The sequence below is a fragment of the Gracilinanus agilis genome, chromosome 3 (genome assembly GCF_016433145.1).
Source record: "Gracilinanus agilis isolate LMUSP501 chromosome 3, AgileGrace, whole genome shotgun sequence".
In the NCBI taxonomy this organism is placed as follows: domain Eukaryota; kingdom Metazoa; phylum Chordata; class Mammalia; order Didelphimorphia; family Didelphidae; genus Gracilinanus; species Gracilinanus agilis.
In genome coordinates, this window is record NC_058132.1 from 257,273,483 (window position 1) to 257,297,739 (window position 24,257).

Here is a 24,257-nt window from a genome sequence, read left to right on the forward strand (position 1 = left end):
AAAAGACAGATAAATCTCATATGTCTTTGTATGTGCATTGTTTTAACATGTTCTTTTTATTGATGTTATGTGATTAAAATTTGGCCTCACACAAATAAGTAGTTGAAAGGGGAGTATTTTAATAGGCAAATAATTTCTTAATATATTATAAAATTATTTTGACCTCACAGACTCCCTGATAGGGTTTTAGGTGTCTCTCTAAGACCTACAGAACATGCTTTAAGAACTACTGATTTAGATAAAATGAAGATTTAGAACAGGGAAAGGTTAAAGAATTGTGCTCTGTAAAATTTAAATGGGAGTTATTTCTAATTGTAATGTCATCTTTAGTCATTGGGCAAAATCCAGCCTTTTGTCTTTTTCTTCAAATTTTCTTATAGGGAAGAACTGCAAAGAAAGAGCAGAAGGAAAGACAAGTAAATTTTTGCTGTGCTTCTAAGGATGTATTGGATGATCCAACTATCAGGAATAGAGTAATGGGAAAAAACAATATATTAAACAAGATGGAAAGTATGTTGCAATTTTTTTTTCTGAATTTAAAACAAATTGTGACCTAACTTTAAATCTCAACATGAGACACTACAAATGAATTTAGTAAAATAAAGTGTTTCATAAAAGCGGAATTTTTTTAAACATTGGAATATATCACCAAAATAGAATATCATATCATGTTTTCCGCATGTTCTAAAAAGTATAGAATAATTTGGACATGACTTCAGGTAAGTATTATTCTAGGTAACCTCTTCAAGTCCTTTTATTCTGTAGTTTTCATTTGAGATTCACAAGGTATTTTTATCGGGAGAATAAGAGGTCTTTGTCTTAGGACAAAAACTCTTAAAAAAGATTTACTAATGCTCATATTCATCACTACATTTCAAATGCCTTTCTCAGATTGAAATCCAACTATATGCATCTTCAATTTACTGTTTCTTATTTATTTTTCTGTGCGCAATACTGATACCATGAAAATGTTATAAAACTTATACAGAATATATTATGTTTTTACCCAAATGATTACAATTAAATGAGCAAATTCTGAATCATAAACCTGATTTCAAATTTCCCCACAAAAACTAAGAAGTGGCAATTTTACCCCTAAGCATTAGAAAGTACAAAGAAATAGAACAATTAAATTTTCTAAATTTTCTGTTTTACTTCACAGGAATTGATGACTCCAGAACTACATGTACAAATTGGTGGCACAGATTTGGTACCACATATATGATTTGGAATTGCTCTACACCTTGGATAAAATTCAAAGATTTTATCTCTGCAATTGTAATGGATCCATTTTTTGACTTAGCCATTGCCATCTGTATTATTATTAACATCACTTTTATGGCCACGGAGCATTATCTAATGACTAAGAAATTCTACGATGTGCTCTCTGTGGGATACTTGGTGAGTCTGTCACTATATGCCTTTTGACCTGCACTATAACTTTTTCTCAACAATATCACTTCATAATATTTCTTGTTTGTTCTTGTTTCTCCCCAATTATCAATGGTCACTTAATTACCAAATATGATGACTTTTTCTCATCTCATTCTTCTTGACTTTTCTATGGCATTCAGTATTCTTGGCCATCTTCCTCTTGCATATCCTCTTCTTTCTGAATTTATATGATAGTTGTTTCTTGGTTCTCCTACTTATCCAGTTGTTTCCCTTCTTATGTGTTCTTTACTGATTTTTTTAAATCATTCTTTCTTTTCCTATGTCATATAATGCTTAAACTGGTTCTTTGTCATCTTCGTGACTTTGATTCCCTCTATTCTCCCATTTTCCCCAGGTCATCACCTTACAATGGCTATACTTCTTTCCTTCCCTTTTACAAACCCATAATGATTCAGCTCAGCACTATACTAAACTCTTTTCTCTCCTTCGCCCTATCACACCTTGCCAGGCCCCCAACCCTGAATTACTCTGACAATCTACCTCCTTCATTCTTTTTACATGTTCCTGAACTCTTGAAATGATGATGGGTTGAACCACTATAGGTTTATATTCTCAAATCTCAACTTGATATTCCCTGCAGCAAAATAATCATTCTAATCCCTACACATTTCAGTACATTATCTTCCACCACAGTTGTTAAAACTTTCTCTTCTCTCTTTAAGCTTTCCACAGCATCCACTCCCCTCCCTTTCTGCTCTCACTTCATGCTTCACAAAAAGATAAAAACAAAAACTTTCCCCTTAACTGTTACTACCTTTTTCTCCTGGATCATTACTTCTCTATAGATTTTCATGAAATTATTCTCTCCTACTTCTCTTTCCACTATCTAGCCACTTCTTAGCCTTCACTGCTATATCTTCATCCATGTCCTCTCTACTATTTGCTGATGTACCCCATAGCTTTTTCTTTTATATAGGTTTCTCACCTATTCATCTCATTCGATCTCATGGACCCACTTATCATCTCTTTATAGATAACCCTCTGGTGTATTTAGGTAGCCCTAGTCTCTAACCCGACCATCATTCCCAAATTCACTGGCTGCCTTTGGGACATTTCTAAATGGATATCCCAGGAGCATCTCAAAATTAATATGTTCAGGAGGCAGCTGAGCTGAGTAGCTCAGTGGATTGAGAGCTAGGTCTAGAGACAGGAGATCTTGGGTTCAAATCTGGTCTCAGATATTTCCTAGCTGTGTGACCCTAGACAAGTCACTTAAACCCATTGCCTAGCCCTTACCGTTCTTCTACCTTAGATCAATGGAAGATAAGGATTTAAGAAAAATTAATATGTTCAAAATAAAAATCATTATGTTACCTCCTCCCCTCCCCACTGAACAAAGAAAAAAGGAAAGTATTCCCTATTATTCCATAGCACCAGGTTCATCTACCACAGTGTCATTTTTGGCACTTTAGATTTACTCAATTCTTATAGACTCGCTGTCACTTTTGTGGTTTCTACCTGGACATTACCTTATGCATTTATTCACTTCTTTTTATTCATGCCTCCCCCTCCTAATTTTAGCAACTTGTTACCTCTTGTCTTGGCTACTGCTATAGCCTGCTAATTGCTTTCCATGACCCAGGTCTTTCACCACTTCAATCTATCCTTTATTAAGCTACCAAAGTGATTCTCCATAAGCGTTGTTCTGACCATGCACCTTCAGGCACATGTGTGCAGGATCAAATATAAAGCACTCTGTTTGTTATTAAAAACTCAACAGAACCTGGACCATTCCTATCTTTCAAGACAAATTTTATTTCCTTTCTTACAATTGGCGAGTCAACTACAATGGCTTACTTTTTTTCCACATAAAATTTTATCTTGAACCTCCATGCATTTGTGCAAGCTGTCTCACATACCTGGAATGTTCTTCTTCCTCAACCCTGCTTCTTGGATTACCTGTTTTCCTTTAAATCTTCATATATTAACTAAAGCCCTGGATCTGAAGTCAGGAAGACCTCGATGCAAATGTGACCTTAGATATTTACTAGCTCTGTAAACTTGGACAAGTCAACTAACTTCTGTCTACTGAAAAATGGAGATAATTGTGGTGCCTGTCTCCCAAGGTATTTATGAAGATCTGATGATATAATATTTTTCAAGAGCTTAGATAGTACTTGGAAGCCAATAGGTGTTTAACGAATGCTTGTTCCCTTCCCTTCTCTTCCCTTTTCCATCCCACATTTTATAAAAGACCTTTCTTAGTCCCCTTCCCACCTCCCAGCTCATTCTCCTTTCTGAGATCAACTCATATCTCAATATATTGTTGCAAACACTTATTTGCAGCCTGTCTCTTCCTTTAGAATGTGGAATTTTTGAATGTAGCAACCATTTTTAGTCTTTCTTTGTATCTCTACTTTTGTTGTTTGAATGACTGAACGTCTTCCATATCATATCCCTTATGTTTATTCCCTAAGAACCTGTCCAAGCACCCATGCACATTTGAGTCAGCATTCCACCCCATCGCATCTTCCTGTCTTCCTTGCCTCACTTCTTAGCTTCAAACGGCCTGCCCTGAAGCTGAGTGGTTCTAATTGGTAGGTGAAGGAGTAAGAATTCATCTATCCAGCCACAGGACTTAAGATCCAGCCATCTACCTCGACTTTTTGCCACTTGCCCTGTTGCATATACTCTCCTTCTCTCTTGCCTTTTACTCCTGCTGCCTCATTCCAAGAACAGAAATCTATTAATTCCTTCTGCAAAGGACTTTTCAATCAACTACCTTCGGACTTTACTCACTCTTCTTTTGACTTATAGAAGCTGACTTCTTTAATTACCACTCCTATATAAAGATTATTTCCCATTCTCAGAATGTGCACTCCCAGACTATGTTTCACGTTTGTATGTGTACCCTCAACAATTAGCATAGTGCATGGCATATAGTAAGTACTTAATAAAAACATTTTCATTCATTCCATTTTTATACAAATTTTCCTTCTCTCTTTTTTCTTACTCCTTTATTTTGTAAATGTATTTATTCATTTATTTATTTTTCGTTTCATCAGTGTATTCAAGTAACTGTCTTCCTCCCCTACTCCCATTAGTGAAAATTTCATTTAACAAAAAAATATAAGTATCATTAAAACTATCTTATTTATTACTATTTATCAATTCTTTCTCTGAGGTGGACATATGCAATTCATTCCTCAAACAATATTTCTGCCTCTATGGTTCTGCTCATTTCATTCTTCATAATTTCATACATTTCTTTCCATGTTTTTTCCAAAAGTAACCTGCTTGTCATTTCTTACACTGCAGTAGAATTCCATCACAATCATATGCTATTACTTGTTTAGCCATTCCCCAATGAATGAGCATCCTTTCAATTTCCAGTTGTTTGCCACCACAAAGAAGGCTGCTATAAATACTTTAGAACATACAGGTTATTTTCTTTTTTTCCCTGATTACAATAGGAAATAAACCTAATAGTGATATTGCTGGATTAGAAGGTATGCACAGTTTTATAACTCTTTTGAGTGTAATTCCAGATTGTACTTTAAAATTCCCAAAATCTGGAATTAAGTTCAGAGTTATAAAACTGTGAATTCCTTCCCTTTTTTTGAATGACATTATACACTACCACAGATTTTATTATCAGTTCTTCACTGATAAAAATTGAGGCAGGGAGACTAATTAAGAAGCTATTGAAATAACTCAGGAAAGAAGACCTGATGGTGGCTGTGTGAGTATAAAGACAGAGATATATGCGATGTTGTTTTGGTAGAAAGAGAAGAATTTTGAAACTGATTATATACATGGAATGAGGGGACATAATGATACCAAAGACACAAACCTGAGAGACCTAAAGAGATGGTGATGACTGTGATAGAAATAAGGCAAATTGGAAAATAATCAAGTTCAGAGGGAAGATCATAAACATCATTTTGGCATTTTAAAACTAATATATCTTCAAGATATCTAGTTTGATTGTTATAATAGGCAACAGATGATCATGATTATAGAGACTTTGGCTGAATATATAGCTTTGGGATTCATCTGCCTAGAAACAAAAACTAACTGAACATATGAAAGATGATTAGGTCACCAAATGAAAAAATGTAGAAAGATAAAGTGGGTCAAGTTTAAAGCCTTGGTGTATACCCAGAATTAGGCGTCAACCATTGCATAAGCTTTAGACATATGGAACTCTTATGAAAACAAAAAACTAATAACATGTCTCCTGAAAGAGGTTGTAATGGCAAATGTTGCATTTTAAAGGGAAGACGAGATTTTTAATGGTCTTCAGAATGTCAGTCCTCTACATCACACACGCATATGTAATTTCTGTGAGAACTGCTAAGGAGATACAACTTAATGTTAAATATAATCAATAGAATTAATATAATAATGTATAAAAGTAATGTTACAATAAAAATAATTTGTGTAAATATTATTATAACTATTATAACAACACAGGAATAGGAACTATGCTGGTAGTTTTATTAGTGTAGGGAACTTCTAAATAAGGAAACTTCTACATCAATGCCAGTTGGCACTTCTATCAGCCTTACAGTATTAGATAATAGCTTTGATTCTGAAAAGATAAATTGATAGGCTTATACAACCATATCATATCAGAAGCAGAAATATATATGCATATACACATATATATACAAACATGCATAATTTCAGGCATTTATTTCTAAAATAATATTCAATTTTATTTTTATTTAGGTCTTTATTGGGATATACATAGCGGAAATGTTTTTGAAAATAATTGCTCTACAACCATATAATTATTTTCAAAGAGGCTGGAACGTATTTGATACCTTTATTGTTATACTTGCTTTAGCAGATGTGTGTATGAAAGTGGTGGATGGTTTATTACTTTTCTCATGGTTCAGACTGGTAAGTGCAAACTAGTCTAATTTTTTATTCTACGTGCATTAATCCTTATGGAATTGGTTGTTACTAACAGGTCACTTGTCAACTCTGCCTTATTGATATAGATCAAGAAAATGGAATACAGTTTGCTTAGTTAAGACTCAGGGATCAAGATGGGAAGTAGGAATGGAAATAGGTGAGATTCTAGAAGGGTATAGATGCTCAGGTTCAAAAAGAGTTGAAGATCCAAAACTTGGTAATTAACCTGGAAGGGATGAGTTTATATCAGTACTAGATAATCAATTCTGCATCCCAAATACCTACCTAGGAAGGTAATGAAGGAGACAGTGAGGTGGCTCAATGGATAGAGGAGTGGACCTGGAATAAGGAAGGCCTGAGTTCAAATCTAGCCTGAGGCACTTACTGTGTGATCCTGAGAAACTCATTTAATCTATTTGCCTAAATTCACTGGAGAAGGAAATGACAAACCATGCCAATATCTTTGCCAAGAAAACCCTACAGACAATATGGTCCATGGGTTCACAAAGATTTAGACACAACTGAACAACAACAGTGACCACACATAATGCTATGAACATACTGGTCACTAAAAATGTTGAGAACCCTTCTTGCTCTTTATTTCAATATTTGGAGCTAATATGGTCAAGAATTACATAAGATATAAATGGGTTGTTAACTGCATGATTTGAAGAATCATCCACATTAATGAAATCACAGATCCATTGAAACATCAAAAGAACATGTAATGAATTCTTTGAGAAGAATGACTATTTGATGTCCAGTTTCTGGATATTGTTAAGAAAATTTTATATCTTTCAGTATTTGTTTATGGTTTTTGTTTCTATTTTTTTACCACAACTGTGGTTTCATCAATGTAGGGAGATCCTGGTTAAGAATTTGATCTACCAATAAGATTGGCAACTTCTCTGAAACTTATTCTCTTAGAAAGTCTCCATGGGACTTTGAAAAGTTAAATTATTTGTTCAGAGTTACATAGTCACAATGTAAGAAACAAAATTTTAACCAAGGTACTCCTGACTCCACAACTTTCTTACTCTTTTAAGCCCCAGAGCCTCTCAAATTTGTGCTTGCTTGATAATCTTAAATACTCTTGAGTCTTGGCTTTGCTGCCTGTATTTGATTTCTTACAAATAATCCGACTATGGCCTTTTAAATTTCATCCAAATCATTCAAAAAAACTAGGGACTGTGGGAAATAGTCATAGCAAAGCAAAGTAAAAAAAAGGTGAAAATTGAGAACCAATGAAGAGATACTTTAAAAAGTTGTATTTGGCAGGTTTTATTACTAAGAATAATATCTTGGATTTGCCTATACTTTAGCACTTTAAATAATTGTTATTCTGAATTGTGATTGTTCTTAATATTAAAATTCTGTTTCTTCTTTTTACTTTTTTAGCTGCTGGTTTTCAAATTGGCAAAATACTGGCCAACCTGGGAAAAGCTGATAAAGATAATTAATTACTCTGTAGATGCCCTTAAAGGCTTATTTTTGGTTTTGTTTATCACCATGTTCACGTTTGCAGTGGTTGGCATGAAATTATTTGGTCAAGGCTGCCAAGAATGTCTCTGCAAGACTGATGGTGACTGTCCATTTAAACACTGGCACATGCATGACTTTTTTCACTCCTTCCTGCTGATGTTTCGAGTGCTCTGTGGTGAATGGATAGATTCTATGTGGGACTGTATGAATACTTACGGCCGAAAGGAATGCCTTATCTTTTTTGTGGTGGTTATCATTATTGGAAAAATGCAGGTATGTAATCAGAAGCTTTCAAGTATTCATTTTAAAAGGTTTATTTTTTATCTTAATAAATTTTAGTAAAATTTAGTATTTAGTAACTATTTATTATATATTTAGTAACTATATATTAATATAGTAAATATATATTTAGTAACTATATATTAATTATTCTGATCTAGTGGGATTTAACATCCTTTAACTCTAGATGAAGACATAGCTATGTCATCAGATAATTTTGAAGTAAGACTATTCCTAGTCATTATACTGGTGACATATTCAATTTTTTGGACATTTATTAATTACTCACTAATATGCTAGAACTGCGCTAAATAAACACTTGGGATAAAGAGACAAAGCAACAAACAACTAGCCTAGTTTAAAAAAAAACCTCTTGCCATCTGTCTTAGAATCAGTACTAATTATTAGTTCCAAGGCAAAAAGAGTATTGAAAGTTAGGCAATTGGAGTTCAAGAACTTGCTCAGGGTCCCACAACTAGGAAGTATCTGAGGCCAGATTTAAACCCAGGATCTCCCATCTCTAGATCTGGCTCTCTATCAACTGAGCCACCTAGCTGCTTCCCCTGTCCCTACCTAGTATTAAAATAGCTTAAATGCTTCTGAGAATGATAAAACATGCACATAGGTAATTTGGAGAAAGGAATAATATTAATAAATGAGAAGATCAAGAAAGTTTTCCTATCAGAGATGAACTGGAGCTGAGCCTTGACTCAGGAACCTAGTGATTCTAAAATGTAAGGGTAAAGAGAGAGTAGAGTGTTTCATTAGCATGGTCTATGCAAAGATCCTGGGATGGAGATGTAATGTTAAGTTTGGAGAACATCCAATGGAATCATTTGGCTAGAATATAGAGTACAGGAAGAGAAATGATAAAAAAAAAATAGTAAGTACAGAAAATGATTTGGGAACCACATTATAAAAGATTTAAATATTAATGACATGGAAAAACCTGTGTGTCATGTATATTATTTGGTTAATGATGAGAAGAATCAATTAAAGAGTAAAGAATTTGGAAACAGAGAGAGAAATTAGGAGGCTTATTCAAGTGAGGTGTTGGCAACCTAATGAAGAATCATAGTCATTCAAGGAGAGATGAAGATATAAGAGTTATTGTAAAGGTAGAATCTTTCATGGTTGGCAAAAACATATGGAAGGTGACAGAGACGTGTCTGACAACTAGAAGATATAGCAAGTGAAGAAAAAGCAAGAGAGATCAATTAAGAGCCTATTGCAAGGGGCATCTAGAGGGCTCAGGGAATTGAGAGCCAGCCCTAGAGAAGGAAGGTCCTGGGTCACAAAGCCAAGAAATATCTTGAGGCCAGATTTGAACCATAGGAGTCAAAGAGAATATATCCAAGAGTTATTAAGGAGGTAGAAAAGATTAGTAACTGATTGTGTGGATGAGTTTACTATTGACTACTTATTCCTCCTGTGTAGTATATCTTCTCTTAGATTTTATAACCTTATTCTCTAATGCTTCCCTTTCCTGTTTGACCACATCTTCTTTTTCTCCTTTTCTAGTTCATGATCCTTAACTCACCCCTTAACTATAAATATAACTAGTCTCTAAGACTCTTCTCTATGTATACTTTTCTATTTGGTGACTTCATCAATTAGTGTGAGTTTAATTGTCATCTCTATACAGATAATTCCCTAATATATACTTGCAGTCCTAGGATTTCTCCTTGGTTCTAGGAATAAATGACCAGCTATCTTTTGGGCAGTTCATCTCAAACCCAGAATATCCCTAAATAACTCATTATCATTCAATTCAAATCCACTCCTCTTCTGGATGTTACTATTACTCTAGAAGGCCACCACTCTCCATTTCCAAAGTTTTCGACTTTAATATTTTCCTTGATTCTTCATTTTCCTGCACCTCACCAATACAATCAGTCACCAATTCTTATCCTCAACATTAGCTGAAGAATGGTAAAAATGTTGATGAATGAGAAAAGCTGATGGAGAGATTTTAATTTGTTTCTTTTTTGACTTTTAGGCATTTGTACTCAACATTTTTTCTGGGAGACTTAACAAATATATCAATGGTAACTTTGGAGAAAGATCCAGTTTAGTGATGAGATTGGAAACTAGGTTACAAAGGGGTGAGAAGGGAATGAGAGGAAATTGAAAGGTAGTTTAGTAATGAAACATAGAAGGAATATGTCAGAGCTTGATGGGTTGATATGGGGTAGTGAAGAATTTTTTAAGTTAAGGGAAGACTCAGGCATTTATGAAGGTATCAGAGAAGAAACCAGTATATGAGGAGGAATTAGTTATAAGACCAGGGCGCAGAATGATTGTAAAGTCAACCTCCTAGAAACAATAACAGGGGAGAGCTATGATCAAAGGTACATGTAAAAGGGAGAAGGCTCTTTTTCACATATAGAAATAGAACAGAAGAAAATGGGGAGATAATGTCAGAGGGTTTTGAGATGGGGAAAGAGTAGAGGCACTTATAGCAAGTGAGTTCTGTTTTCTCAGTAAAGTCTATAGCATGAAGGAAGGGTTGAGGTAGAAAGAGTATCTAGTAGAATGGTTGGATCAATAAATGCCTACTAAGCATGTTCTCAAGGGCTCAGCAAAATTCAGAACCACTTCATTTGTCCCATTCAAGGAAGCAGGATGGCTTGAGAAAAGATGAAGCTATGGAGTGTGCCCTTGGCTTGGTGTAGGATGATAGCATTATAAATTATAGTTTGAAGAGACTTTAGAAGCCAGTACACTTATCCAAAGATGATGAATCTGAGACCCAGAGAGATTGTTGTTTGTCTAGGTTCAGGTATCTAGGAATAATCTGAGAGGGATTTGAACCCAAGTCTTCCTGATTCAAAAGCTAGCCTCCTTAAATGGCACTTCACCTGGCATCTATGAGGCCTTAGAACTGATCAAGATCCTTATAGTTTATGACCCTATGAATTCTCTGAATATGTTTCTGGAGTATTCAGGACTCTTAAATACCATACTTTGAAGACATGTGTTATGCGCTTATTACATATATGTGTGTCTCCCTGCATAGAGCAAACAGATTTGCCTTCATTGTGTTGATTTTTTTGTACTTTGATCTGCAGCAATCATTTATTTGAGGGCAATTGTTGTTTTTTCAGGACACAAGAGATGCATTTATAATCCAAGATCCTTGTTAATAATTTCCCATTTAATTACTGGCCCTCTTTGTGGCTTTGGTGAATTCATTCTGTTCAGAGAACTTGCAGCAATCCAAGTGAGCCCTGAATCCAATAATCTCCAGCTTGCAATGGCAGGGATTCAAAAAGGAATATATTATGTGAAACGAACTTTATTTGACCTTGTTGCAAAAGGGTTTTCTAAGAAGCACAGAATTTCAAATGGTATCCAAGGAGTGAAAAACCTAAATATGGAGAAGAGGAATTTCACATCCAACCATAGTTAATGAAATTAAGAAAAAATTCCAGAATGATAAAGATCTAATCGTCAAAGATAAAGGGCTTGGCAAAACTCAAAACCAATTCATTGGTCCCATTAAAGGCAGCAGAATTGTCTAAGAAAAGATGCAGCTGTGGAGTATGTACTTGGCTTAGTATAGGAAAAGAGTACTATAAATTATAGTTTGCAGCAACTTGAGAGGCCCAATAAACTTATCCAAAGGTGATGAATCTGAGACCCAGAGAGATTAAGTTATTTGTCTAGGTTCAGGCAGCTAGAAATTATCTGAGGGGAATTTGAACCCAACTCTTCCTGATTCAAAATCCAGCCTCCTATCATGGCACTTGACCAGGCATCTGAGGTGCTAGTACTCATCTGGATCGTTATGGTTTATGACCTTGTTTCTATGAATGTGGTTTCTTCAGTTCTCAGGACTCTTAAATATCACACTTTGAATCCATGTTTGATGTGCATATTACATATGTGTGTTTCCCTGCAAAGAGCAAATAGATTTGCCTTCATTATATTCATTTTTTTCTGTACTTTGATCTGTAGCAATCACTTATTTAAAAGCAATTACTGTTGTTTTTTTCAGAATATAAGAGGTGCATTTATAATCTGAGATATTTGTTTTTAATTTCCCATTTAGTTACTGGTCCTCTTTGTGGCATTGTTGAGCTCATTCAGTCCAGAGAACTTTGCAGCAATCCAAGTGAGCCCTGAATCCAATAATCTCCAGCTTGCAATGGCAAGGATTCAAAAAGGAATATATTGTGTGAAACAAACTTTATTTGACCTTGTTGCAAAAGGGTTTTCTAAGAAGCAGATGATTTCAAATGCTATCCAAGGAGAGGAAAACCTAAATTTGGAAAAGAGGAATTTTGCATACAATCATATAGTTAATGACATGAACAAAAAAATCTGGAAGAGTCAAGATAGACTACATAGCAACGGATGCCACTTGGAGAAATATGTGAGGGACAAAAGTAATTTTCCTTCACTGATTCCTAATCCTAGTTCCTCAACATTAGCACCAATTGCTTTGGGAGAATCTGATTTTGAAAATGTCATCAAAGAAGTTAGGAATGGATTGGACATTGACAGCAGCAAAGAGGTAACAAACCTTACAGGGTTTTTATATTTATAATTATTTTTATTATTATCATTTAACATAGTTAAGCAATATGGTTTTGAGTCTTCAAGGCTGAAAACTCCCACATTACACATTACACAATACACTATTTGTATTCATCAAATGAAAAAGTAAATGGTGACTTAATGGCCCAACAACTGGATTTTCCTATATCAGAATTCCCTCAGGAAAGTAATACCTTCAAGAAAAACAGATTGGGAAGAGTTTAACACCTAATATCCTTAGGGAATTGATTGGGGCATTGAGATGTTAAATGCCTTGCCCTGGGGCATGTAAGAGGTAAAATTAAAACCATGTCAGCCTGTCACAGAAGACTCCTCTCTCTGACAATCTCTGACAAAATATTATAAATTCAGTGATGGTATATATTCTGGAAACTATGGTCTAGGGACCAATTGAAAAATGGAAAAAGTATTCTTAACTTAAGGCTAGGGTTGAAACAGGCTTCAGGACAGATTTGGCCCTCAGATCAACCCTTATTCTAAATAATTGGTATTTAATTAATAATACATTCATGTGAAAAACATACTTGATCAAAAGATATGTGTAATATCTTAGAAGTAAACAAAAGTCAAAATGACAATGTTAATGTGCATAATCCTTGAAATAATGCATAGGCCCTCGGGCATCCATGGCCCAAGGTGGGGAATTACTGTTAAATTTTTTTTAAAAAAAGCAAAATAAAACTGCTCCTGATTTTTAGTGTGATTTTTATGGAATTCTTTTAATCACCCATTTAATATGGACTTTCAATTATGGGTTATACTTTCTACTCTTCTGCAAATATGGGAGGCTATGAGTATGGAACACTACATTTAAAATTAGATTTGGTTGATGTATTGGCTAATTTTGATGATTGATGGTCTATGTATGTGAATCATGACTCCACGCTGTCACCAAATCCAATGAACAGGTATGAGGGAAAGAAAAATCAATTTTTAACACACCTGTAAGATTTCAGGGTTTTTTTGTCATAATGTGTACTTGTGTTTTATGCCACATTTCTCTTATTAATATTTTGGCTATATTTCTCATTTTTTAAATATAAACTGGCATTATAATATACTGGAATCAGTCCAAAGATTAAAGCTTCTTTGTTTTGGGGGATGGGCATGTTTTTTAGAACCTGCACCAACATAGTTCCTCTGAAGATAGCATGATTCCCATCCTTGCCTCTGGAGAAGGAGAACAAGCAGTAAATAAATCTCTGAAATCAGATGAACCAGGGGCCTGTTTTACATATGGTGAGTGAACCAAAAATTCCCACAGTTAATATTTTTTACTATTGTTTTAAACTTCTTTTCAACCTTAGTAATAATAAAATGTGTATACTTTCAATTTAAATCATTCGTTAACAATTCCCACCATGACTACATTAGCAACATCATTTAGAATCATATAATCAAAAATATTTTAATAATAAAAGGATTAAACAAAAATGGAGAAGAAAATATAAAGTTTTACTATCAAAAACAACTGACCTAAAAAGAAAAACAGAGGAGAAAAATTTTTAAACTTATTTGTTTGTTAAATTAAAATTCCCAGGTAATTCCCTTGCTCCCTCTTATACATTAGAGAAAGCATCACTTAATAAAAAGATATACGTGTACATATATAACTATGTTTTTCTTGTTTGTATTTACCAGTTCTTTGTTTAGAAGTAGACATACACAATTAATTCTTCAAATAATATATTTGTTGGTTTATGTAATGTATTTTTGATCTTCAACAACACTATTTACTTTACCATGAGGCAAAAGAAGCAATGAAATAATAGATACTAACAAATTAAAACATGCATAAGTGACAAAATACTTTGTCACTTTCTGCAATTTGTCTGCAATATCTGTCTGTCAATGTCTCCAAATTAGATCCTAAACTCCAATGAATGCACTTCATTTCTGTTGGTGAAAAATTGGCCCACACAAACAGTCATCTGTTTCCTGAGGGAAAAATATTCTACTTAAGATAACTTACAATTCAGGACTATAGGCTTCAATGTCATTATAAATTTATGAACATCTCTGTGACATATAGCTGCTTCTCTGCTTTGATTGCCTGAATAACTAGTCTTCAGATGAGGAAATTATCTTTCTTTCTTGACTTTTGTATGACGTTTAGAAAATCTTTTAATTAACCATTGCATTTCAAATACATATGACTTTCAGATCTACTTGTCCACCCCTAATCATTTCATCTCCACTTGCCTTTTAGATATCTTGACCTGAATATCCTGTAAACATCTTATACTCAAATGTCCAATAGTGAACTCTTTATCTTTTCCTAAAATTCTTCACCTCTTCCTAACTTCTTTATTACTGTGAAGGATAGCACTGCCACTCTAGTCACCAAATTTTACAGCCAATAATCCTTAAGACCTCAGGCTCTCTCACTAGCCCCAGTAATAGTCAATGGTCATGTCTTATCTTCCTACCTACATCACCTCTGCCACTTTTAAAGAAATCTAGTTGCCTCATAAAATCTAGCAGGCAACAGACTAAGTATTTGCTCACCCATAATTCCTATGAAATGGTTTGGATCGATTTGTCCCTTGGCATTTTTGCAGACCAGTAGCCAAAAGCTTAATTTTTACTGAAATAAAACTAATTCTGACTGCAAATCAAATTTTCATTGAGAACAAAAAAAAATGACAAACCCTCATCACTTCACTTTTGGACATCATTAGAATAGTCTGCTTATTGATCTTCCTGCCCCAGATCTCTTCCCCATTCTAATCCATTCTCCACTTAGCTATCAAATCCATCTTCCTAAAGTGCAGGTCTGACCATATTACTTTCTTTATAAATAAGTTGCAGTGGCTTCCTATTTCCTCCAGGACCAAATATAAATTCTTCTGTTTAGTTTTTAAAACTCTTAATAACTGGCTTCTCTCTAACTTTCCATTACTTTTGCAGTTTATTCCTCTCCAACTGCTTAATAATCCATTGAACTCTGGTCTCCTTGCTGTGTCTCAAATGTAACATTCCATCTCTGATTTCTAGTATTTTCACTGGCTGTCTCTCATTGCTGATACTCTCCTTCGTCTGCCTATTATCTTTCCTGTTTTCCTTCATCTGTCAGCTAGCATCTCAACTCCTGTATGAAGCCTTTCAAATTCCTCCTTAATTTTAGTCCCTTTTCTCTGAGATTATTTCCAATTCATTATGTATCAATCTTATTTGTACATAGCCATTTGCATTTGTCTTTTTCATTAGATTATGAGTTCTTTGAGAGCTGGGACAGAGTCTGCCTTTATTTCACTAGGACTTTGCATGATTTTTAGCACATAGTAAGGTACTTAACAAATGCTTGCTGTTTGATTTTTCTTATTGGTCCTCTTTGTTGATTCTGTAATATATGGATTTTCAGTTGTCTTTGGTTTTTGCTCCAATGTTGCAGCCTCTATGATATATTGCTTAGAGTCTTGATCTTATTAGATATTGGTGTATATATGTATATATATTTTTTTTAATTCAGAGGTCTCGTAGTTTAAAATCTTCAACTAATTCTTGTTTCTTTGAAACTTTTCAAACAACCAAGGTTTTGTTTTGTTTTTTAACTTTATTACCTTGTTTCACTTTTTGAAAACAAACTCTGATTTCTTGTAGTATATATAATTTTTTTACACTGGTTCTATGAGTATAAGCCTCCTATATAGTACACAATTCTAACAAATGGTAGTTGTCTTCTAATGTTATCTTGATAGTATGCCTGCATCCCACCAAATCTTCTATTTTCTCAGATAAATATTCCAAGTTCTTTTAAAACATCATTTTGTGGAACATCTCCCAGTCTTCTCAGAATCCTGGTATTCCCTAATTTTAGAGTACTTATACATTTTAAATTCCTTCCCAAAAATATAGCCATCATAACCAAGTTTCTTGCTTACGGTACAACCTAAAACAATGCAGAAGGTCTATTGCCTTCCTTGTTTCAGGGGCCCTTTGGATGTTTCCCTCATGTATGATATGATCAACTAGTACTACAATTACCACATATTTGCAAGACATGGGATATAGGTAAGGAAGAAGGTGCTTATGGAGGAAAAACAAGCATGTTTTGAATACTTTCTCTTCCCCTTCTCACCTAGAATCATTTTTTTTGGATTCAACATAGAAATAGCAAATGAAAATTTAACAAATAACTACTCAAACTAAATTTGGTGTCTAAAAAAAGCTTTTTAACTTGTCATCTGATTTTTTTTGTTACAATGATACTTTTACTAGGTTGTATAAGAAGATTCCCTTACTGTGAAGCCAGCAGGAAATCTGGGAAAGGAAAAATTTGGTGGAATCTAAGGAAAACTTGCTATCGAACGGTAAAACACAGATGCTTTGAAATTTCAATAGTTTTCATCATCTTGCTCAGCTGCTTTGCTCTGGTAAGTGAAATAGAAAGCAAAATAACACTGAAAGGAATATTTATTCCTAACATTATTTTCTCATTATCATATCCCTCCCCAAACTTTCACTTCCTGGTAGAAAAAAGAAACATTAATTTTTAAGTGCCTACTATGTGCCAGACACTGTGCTAAATGCTTTATAAATTGTATCTCATTTAACTTCATTACTTCTATGACTACATTACTTTTATATGATATATATACATATATATAAAACTTCATAACTTACATCAATCCTAAGAAAGAGGTATTATTATTATGTCCATTTTGCAGCTGAAGATAGATAGATATTAAATATCTTACTCAGCATCACAGAGCTAATAAACATCTGAAATTGGGTTTGGCCTCAGAACTTGTTTATTTAGCTGCCAAAGACAACTCTCTGTGTACTTGATTCTATATCCTTTGGGAGCTCATTCTTCTCTCCCTCTCTCCACTGACCCCACCTCACTAAATTTGATGGCACAATGGATAAAGCTCTGAGCCTGGAATTAGGAATATCTGAATTCAAATCTAGCTTCAGTTACTTTCTACTTCTATGGCCCTGAACAAGTCACTTAACCTCTGCCTACCTCATTAAATCATCTACAAAATGAAGATAATCATATCATCCAAGCCATAGAATTACTCTAAGGATCAAATGAATAAAGCATGTAGGTATTAAATGTGTAATGAATGCTCATTTACCCTGTCCCTTTCCTTTTTTCTTTTCTTCTGTTCCTTACAGATATAATTATTATTGCTCATGAAAATTTGGTGGATACTGTTTTGGTGATCCACATGTACTGTTTCTGTCTGGGCCCATCGTGAACTAGAACATAAAGTTCTAAGTTGTCTAGCTTGGGGTGTTAGCTGTATCCCTAATACCAGAGCTAAGCTAAAACTCTTATGATTGATTGAACTCATGATTTTGCTTCATTTCCAAAACATCTCTAACAAGACATCATTTCTTTTCCTGTTCTTATTATAAATGACAAGTTGTACATGCATTAATCATTTACTTTATTTGTTACAGATCTTTGAAGATATATACATTGAAAAGAGAAAGACTGTCAAGATTATACTGGAATATGGTGACATGATCTTCACTTATATCTTCATTTTAGAGATGCTTCTAAAATGGATGGCATATGGATATAAAACATATTTCAGTAATGTCTGGTGCTGGCTAGAATTCTTAGTTGTTAATGTATGTATTATTCATCCACTTCAAATGTTATCAATTAATAAGTATTTATTAAAGTATCAAGTAATAAGTATTTATTAAAGACATTTTATATACCAAGCACCATGATGGGTATTAAAAAGTCAAAGATGAGAATGAAACAGTGAAGTTATCTCATCCATCAAGCAGCTTGCATTGTATTGGAGGTAGACAATACAAAAAAAAAATAAATATATCCAAAATAAAAAAAGTACAAAGAAAATCTGGAGGGATAGGGCAATGACTACTGGGATGATTGGGAAAGCCATCATATTGAAAGTGCTGCTTGATTGGGCTTTTTAAAGGAAACAAACGAGACTAAAAACATACGTGAAGTAGGAATGCATTGCATTCTAGATGTGGGAGATGGCTAAGGAAAAAGCACAAAGACAGGAAATAGAATGTCAATATTGTAAAATATTTGGAAAAGATTGATAAGAATAAGATTGAGGGGGAAGCTGGGTAGCTCAGTGGATTGAGAGCCAGACCTAGAGATGGGAGTTCCTAGGTTCAAATCTTGCCTCAGACACTTTCCAGCTGTGTGACCCTGGGCAAGTCACTTCACTCTTCTGCCTTGGAACCAATACACAGTATTGATTCCAAGATGGAAGATAAGGATTAAAAAAAAAGAATGAGATTGAATTTGGCAATACAGAGATAATTGGTAATTTTGGAGAGAACAAACAAGTTCAATTGAAAGATTAAATCCAAAGGCAGAATGCAAAGAGTTGAGAAGTGAATTAGAGGAAGAGCTAACATATGTAGACCATCTCCTACCCCTGCCAAATATATATTTATTTTCTTTATATTTGACTATGAAAGGGAGGAGAGGTAGAGGGTTTAAAAGGATGGTAATATTTAGTCAACTTCTTTTGTTTTTGCATAAGAGAAACTTGGGAAGATGGGAAGGAATCAACAGAGGGGAAAATATTGAAAGCAGGGAGAAATACTTTCAAAACCATATTCTGGAAAAGATGGGGAAAGATGTGATCAGGGATACATAGAGAAGGCTTCACTTTGAGGAGGAAAAGGGTCACTTCATCATAGACTATACGCAATGAGCTAGGAAAAAATATGTCCAGAAGTGGTGAGAAATAGACCAGAGAAAATGGAGTGCAACCTCAAGATGTAGGATTTGATATTTAGTTCCATTAAATTTTTTCTTAGTAGATCTGGCCCATCCTTCCAGTTGGTCAAGACCTTGTGAGAACCTCACTCAGTTAAGACAAGGTTTTACCTCTCCCCTCTGGTTTTATTAAATCAGTCAAATTACTATCTTTTTTTCTGTTATTTCTTCATTATAACAATACCAAAGGGAGCAGGGAGCAGTGGAAAGTAATGGTCAAGTTTTCAAGAGACTAGATTCTAGTCATGGCTTTACTCTAACATGTTATAAAACTAATCTCACCGGACTGCCGTTACCATATCAGGAAAATGAGGGTATTGGATAGCAGTTTAAGATTGCAAAATGAAACATTTGTTAAGCACTAACTGTGTGCCAAATGCTATAATAAATGCTAGGAGTACAAGTAAAAGCAAGGAAGATAGACCTTGTGCTCAAGGAAGTAACATTCTAGTAGTGGAAAACAGCATATAAAAGGTAAATGGAGAGAGGTAGGCATGACTAAAGATACCCTAGAAGAGGAATTAAAGGCTGTAATTAAATAATATATAGTATAAACTGGCCTATTAAAGCAAAGGGTGATTCGAATGGGGGACTCAAATCTGCTGATGAGGAAAAAATGTTAATGATGGCCCAAGTAGAGTCAGTAATGGCTTGAGATTTCTGGGCAGTGCTTGTGGAGGAAGAAGGTAGATATGAGACATTGCTGGAGACTCTGGGATGTTTAAAAAAATTTTACCTTTAACCAGTTATAGCTAAAAACATATGTTATTTATTAAATTTTGAGAAAATCACAAGTCTTGAGATCAGGAATTTCCATTGGGAAATTCTACTCATCCTATGCTAACCTAATATGGACTATTCATCTGTATCCTATAGGTTTTGGTTCCAGAAATCATCTGATCTCAGTCTTATATGTTGAATATGTTCCTTACACTTACAAAAGTGCGCAAGTCATGGTATTTCTTGTATCTTTCCCTTGTTTTCTATTCTCACTACCATTTTTTAAGCTAGATTCTTATCATCTAATGCCAGAACTATTACATTACCTTTATAACTGGTCTTCTTGCTTCCTGTCTCTTTCCATTCCTTACTATCCCTCACAAAACAGTTTTCCCTAATATTTTGCTTTGCACATATAATTCTTCTGTCCAAGAATATTTAGTGTATTGCCACTATTTAGAGAAAGGTTCCACACCCTAAGCTATTTTTCACTAACCTTTCCAAACTTGTCTATATTGATTCCATTCTCCCATAAAATTGGTCTGCTCAGTTTTATCTCAGTACTCCACATACATTTCTGCCCTATGCTTTAATTTACATTCTGCTTGAAGTCACATCCCTTACATGTCCTGCCTGTCTTTCAAGACCATTTAAGTCTCATTTCTTTCTAGAAGCTTTCCAATCTCTTTCCAAAGCTCAGGCTTCTCTCACTGAATAGAGACATTTTTCTAAAAAATTCATTTTGTATATTCCATGTACTAGTTCTCTTGTCATTTATTCATGCTATTGTATTTGTTCTATGCCTTTCTATTAAACTAGGTTTTTTTTGTATTTTGAATATTTTCCCATAGTTACATGTTTCATGTTCTTTCCCTCTCCCCCAAACTCCCTACCCCCACCCCATAGCCGACACACAATTCCACTGGGTTGTTACATGTATCATTGCTTAAGACCTAATTCCATATTATTGATATTTGGACAAGAGTTATCATTTAGTGTCTTCATCCCCAATAATATCCACATCAGCCAATGAGTTCAAGCTGTTGTTTTTCTTCTGTGTTTCTACTCCCATAGTTTTTCCTCTGAATGTGGCTAGTTTTCTTTCTCATAAGTCCTCAGCATTGCTCTGGATCCTTGCATTGCTGCTAAAAGAGAAGTCCATTATATTAAATTGTACCACAGTGTATAAGTCTCTGTGTATAATGTTTTCCCAGTTCTGCTCCCTTTCACTCTGCATCAACTCCTGTAGGTCATTCCAGTTCAAATGGAATTCCCCCAGTTCTTTATTCCTTTGAGCACAATAGTATTCCATCACCAACAGATACCTCAATTTGTTCAGCCATTCCCCAATTTAAGGACATTCCCTCATTTTCTAATTTTTTGCCACTACAAAGAGCGTGGTTATAAATATTTTTGTATAAGTCTTTTATACAAAAATCTTCTCTTTGGGGTATAAACCAAGCAGTGGTACAACTGGATCAAAAGGCAGATAGTCTTTTAAAGCCCTTTGGGCATAGTACCAAATTGCCATCCAGAATGGTTGGATCAATTCACACAGCTCCACCAGCAATGCTTAAATGTAACAATTTTGCACATCCCCTCCAACATTCACCACTTTCCTTTTGCTGTCATGTTAACTAATCTGCTAGGTGTGAGGTGGTACCTCAAAGTTGTTCTGATTTGCATTTTTCTAATTATAAGAGATTTAGAATACTTTTTCATGTGTTTGTTGATAGTTTTGATTTCTTTATCTGAAAATTGTCTATTCATGTCCCTTGCCCATTTATCATTTGGGGAGGGGCTTGATTTTTTGTACAATTGATTTAGCTCTTTATATATTGAGTAATTAGACCTTTGTCAGAGGTTTTTGCTATGAAGATTTTTTCCCAAGTATACTATTCTGTGCTCACCTAATTTACTTATAGTTTATAGTTTCCTTCTTTATATTCAAGCCATTCACCCATTCTGAATTTATCTTGGTATGGGGTGTGAGATGTTGCTCTAGACACAATCTCTCCCTTGTTGTTTTCTAGTTTTCCCAGCAGTTTTTATCAAAAAGTGGGTTTTTGTCCCCAAAGATGGATTCTTTGGGTTTATGGAAAACTGTCTTGTTGAGGTTGCTTATCCCAAGTCTATTCCACTGATCCTCCCTTCTGTCTCTTCACTAGTACCATATTGTTTAGATGACTACTGCTTTGTAGTAGTTTAAGATCTGGTACTGCTAGGCCACCTTCCTTCATATTTTTTTCATTATTTCCCTTGATATTCTTGATCATTTGTTATTCCAGATTAACTTTGTTATAGTTTTTTCTAATTCAGTAAAAAAGTTTTTTGGTAGTTTGATGGGTGTATCACTAAATAAGTAAATTAATTTGGTTAGGGTGGTCATTTTTATTATGTTAGCTCATCCTACCCATGAGCAATCAATGTTTTTCTGATTGTTTAGATCTAGTTTTAATTTTATGGAAAGGGTTTAGTGGTTGTGTTTGTACAATTCCTGTGTTTTGCTGCTATGATGTGTTGGAAACATATAGAAATGCTGATGATTTATGTGCATTTATTTGTATCCTGCAACTTTGCTAAAGTTGTTGATTATTTCCACAAACTTTTTAGTTGATTCTCTAGAATTTTTAAGTAGGCCATCATATCATCTGCAAAGAGTGATAGCTTAGTCTCCTCATTGCCTATTTTGATACCTTTAATTTCTTTTTCTTCTCTAATTGCTACTGCTAGTGTTTCTAGTAAAATGTTAAATAATAAAGGTGACAATGGGCATCCTTGTTTCACTCCTGATCTTATTGGGAAGGCTTCTAATTTATCCCCATTGCAGATGATGTTTGTTGATGGTTTTAGATATACCGTTTATTATTTTTAGGAAAGGACCTTATATTCCTATACTTTCTAGTTAGGAAAGGGTGTTGTATTTTGTCAAAGCCTTTTGCAGCATCTACTGAAATAATCATGTCATTTTTGTTGGTTTGCTTGTTGATATGGTCAATTATGTGAATGACTTTCCTAATATTGAACCATCCTTCCATTCCTGGTATTAATACCACCTGATGTTAATGAATAACCCTTGTGATCACTTACTGGAGTCTTTTTGCTAGTATTCTGTTTAAGATTTTTGCATCTAGGTTTGTTAAGGAGATTAGTCTGTAGTTTTATTTCTCTGTTTTTGTTCTACCTGGCTTTGGGATCAGTACCATATTTGTGTGATAAAAGGAATTTGGTAGAACTCCTTCTTTGCTTATTATGTCAAATAATTTGTATAGTATTGGGATTAGTTGTTCTTTGAATGTTTGATAGAATTCCCTTGTGAATTCATTTGGTCCTGGAGATTTTTTCTTAGGGAGTTCTTTGATGGCTTGTTCAATTTCTTTTTCTGATATGGGATTATTTAAGTATTCTATTTCTTCTACTGCTAATCTAGGCAATTTATATTTTTGTAAATATTCATCCATGTCATCTAGATTGCTATATTTATTGCCATATAATTGGACGAAATAGTTTTTAATGATTGGCTTGGCTTCCTCTTCATTAGAGGTGAGGAGGTCTCCCTTTTTATCTTTGATACTGATAATTTGGTTTTCTTCTTTCTTTTTTTAATTAGATTGACCAGTATTTATGTCAATTTTATTTGTTTTTTTCAAAGTACCAGCTTCTAGTCTTATTTATTAATTCAGTAGTTCTTTTGCTTTCAATTTTATTAATTTCTCCTTTAATTTTTATAATCTCTAATTTGGTTTTCATCTGGGGAATTTTTAATTTGTTCATTTTCTAGTTTTTTGATTTGCATGGTTTATCCCTTCTGACTTTCTCCGTAGGGTAAGATAGAATTCAATATCCCAATGGATATAGCTACTCTTCTATCTCAGGATTAATTCCACTGAGAGTAAGGTTTAAGTATTCCACTGAGGGTAAGATTTAAGTATTTCCTATTAAAGCTCTCTTCCTCTCCTTTTTATAATAGTATTCATCCCTTTCCCTTCCCATGCCTTCTTTGTGTGGTATAGATTATCCTATTTTTCTTTTTCCTTTAAGTTTCTCTTGGTGCCATCTTCTATTCCCCCACCATTTTTTTATTTAGTCTATCTGTTTTCAGGGTCAAGCCTCTTGGTGGTCACAGTCATGTGCCAGGACCCCAGATATTGCCCCATGTTTGCTCCTC

At 34.3% G+C, this 24,257-nt stretch overlaps 1 protein-coding gene across 1 annotated transcript in view; it reads left to right on the forward strand.

Moving 5' to 3' along the window:
• The window catches only part of LOC123241458 (sodium channel protein type 9 subunit alpha-like), an 88,465-nt gene that overhangs the window by 38,131 nt on the left and 26,077 nt on the right, over positions 1-24,257 (forward strand). Inside the window, exons 11-18 of the mRNA XM_044669102.1 lie at positions 381-510; positions 1,163-1,401; positions 6,130-6,303; positions 7,717-8,073; positions 12,134-12,598; positions 13,761-13,881; positions 16,864-17,018; positions 18,055-18,228. Coding sequence (XP_044525037.1) covers positions 381-510; positions 1,163-1,401; positions 6,130-6,303; positions 7,717-8,073; positions 12,134-12,598; positions 13,761-13,881; positions 16,864-17,018; positions 18,055-18,228 — 1,815 coding nt within the window. The remainder of the gene's footprint in view (positions 1-380; positions 511-1,162; positions 1,402-6,129; positions 6,304-7,716; positions 8,074-12,133; positions 12,599-13,760; positions 13,882-16,863; positions 17,019-18,054; positions 18,229-24,257) is intronic.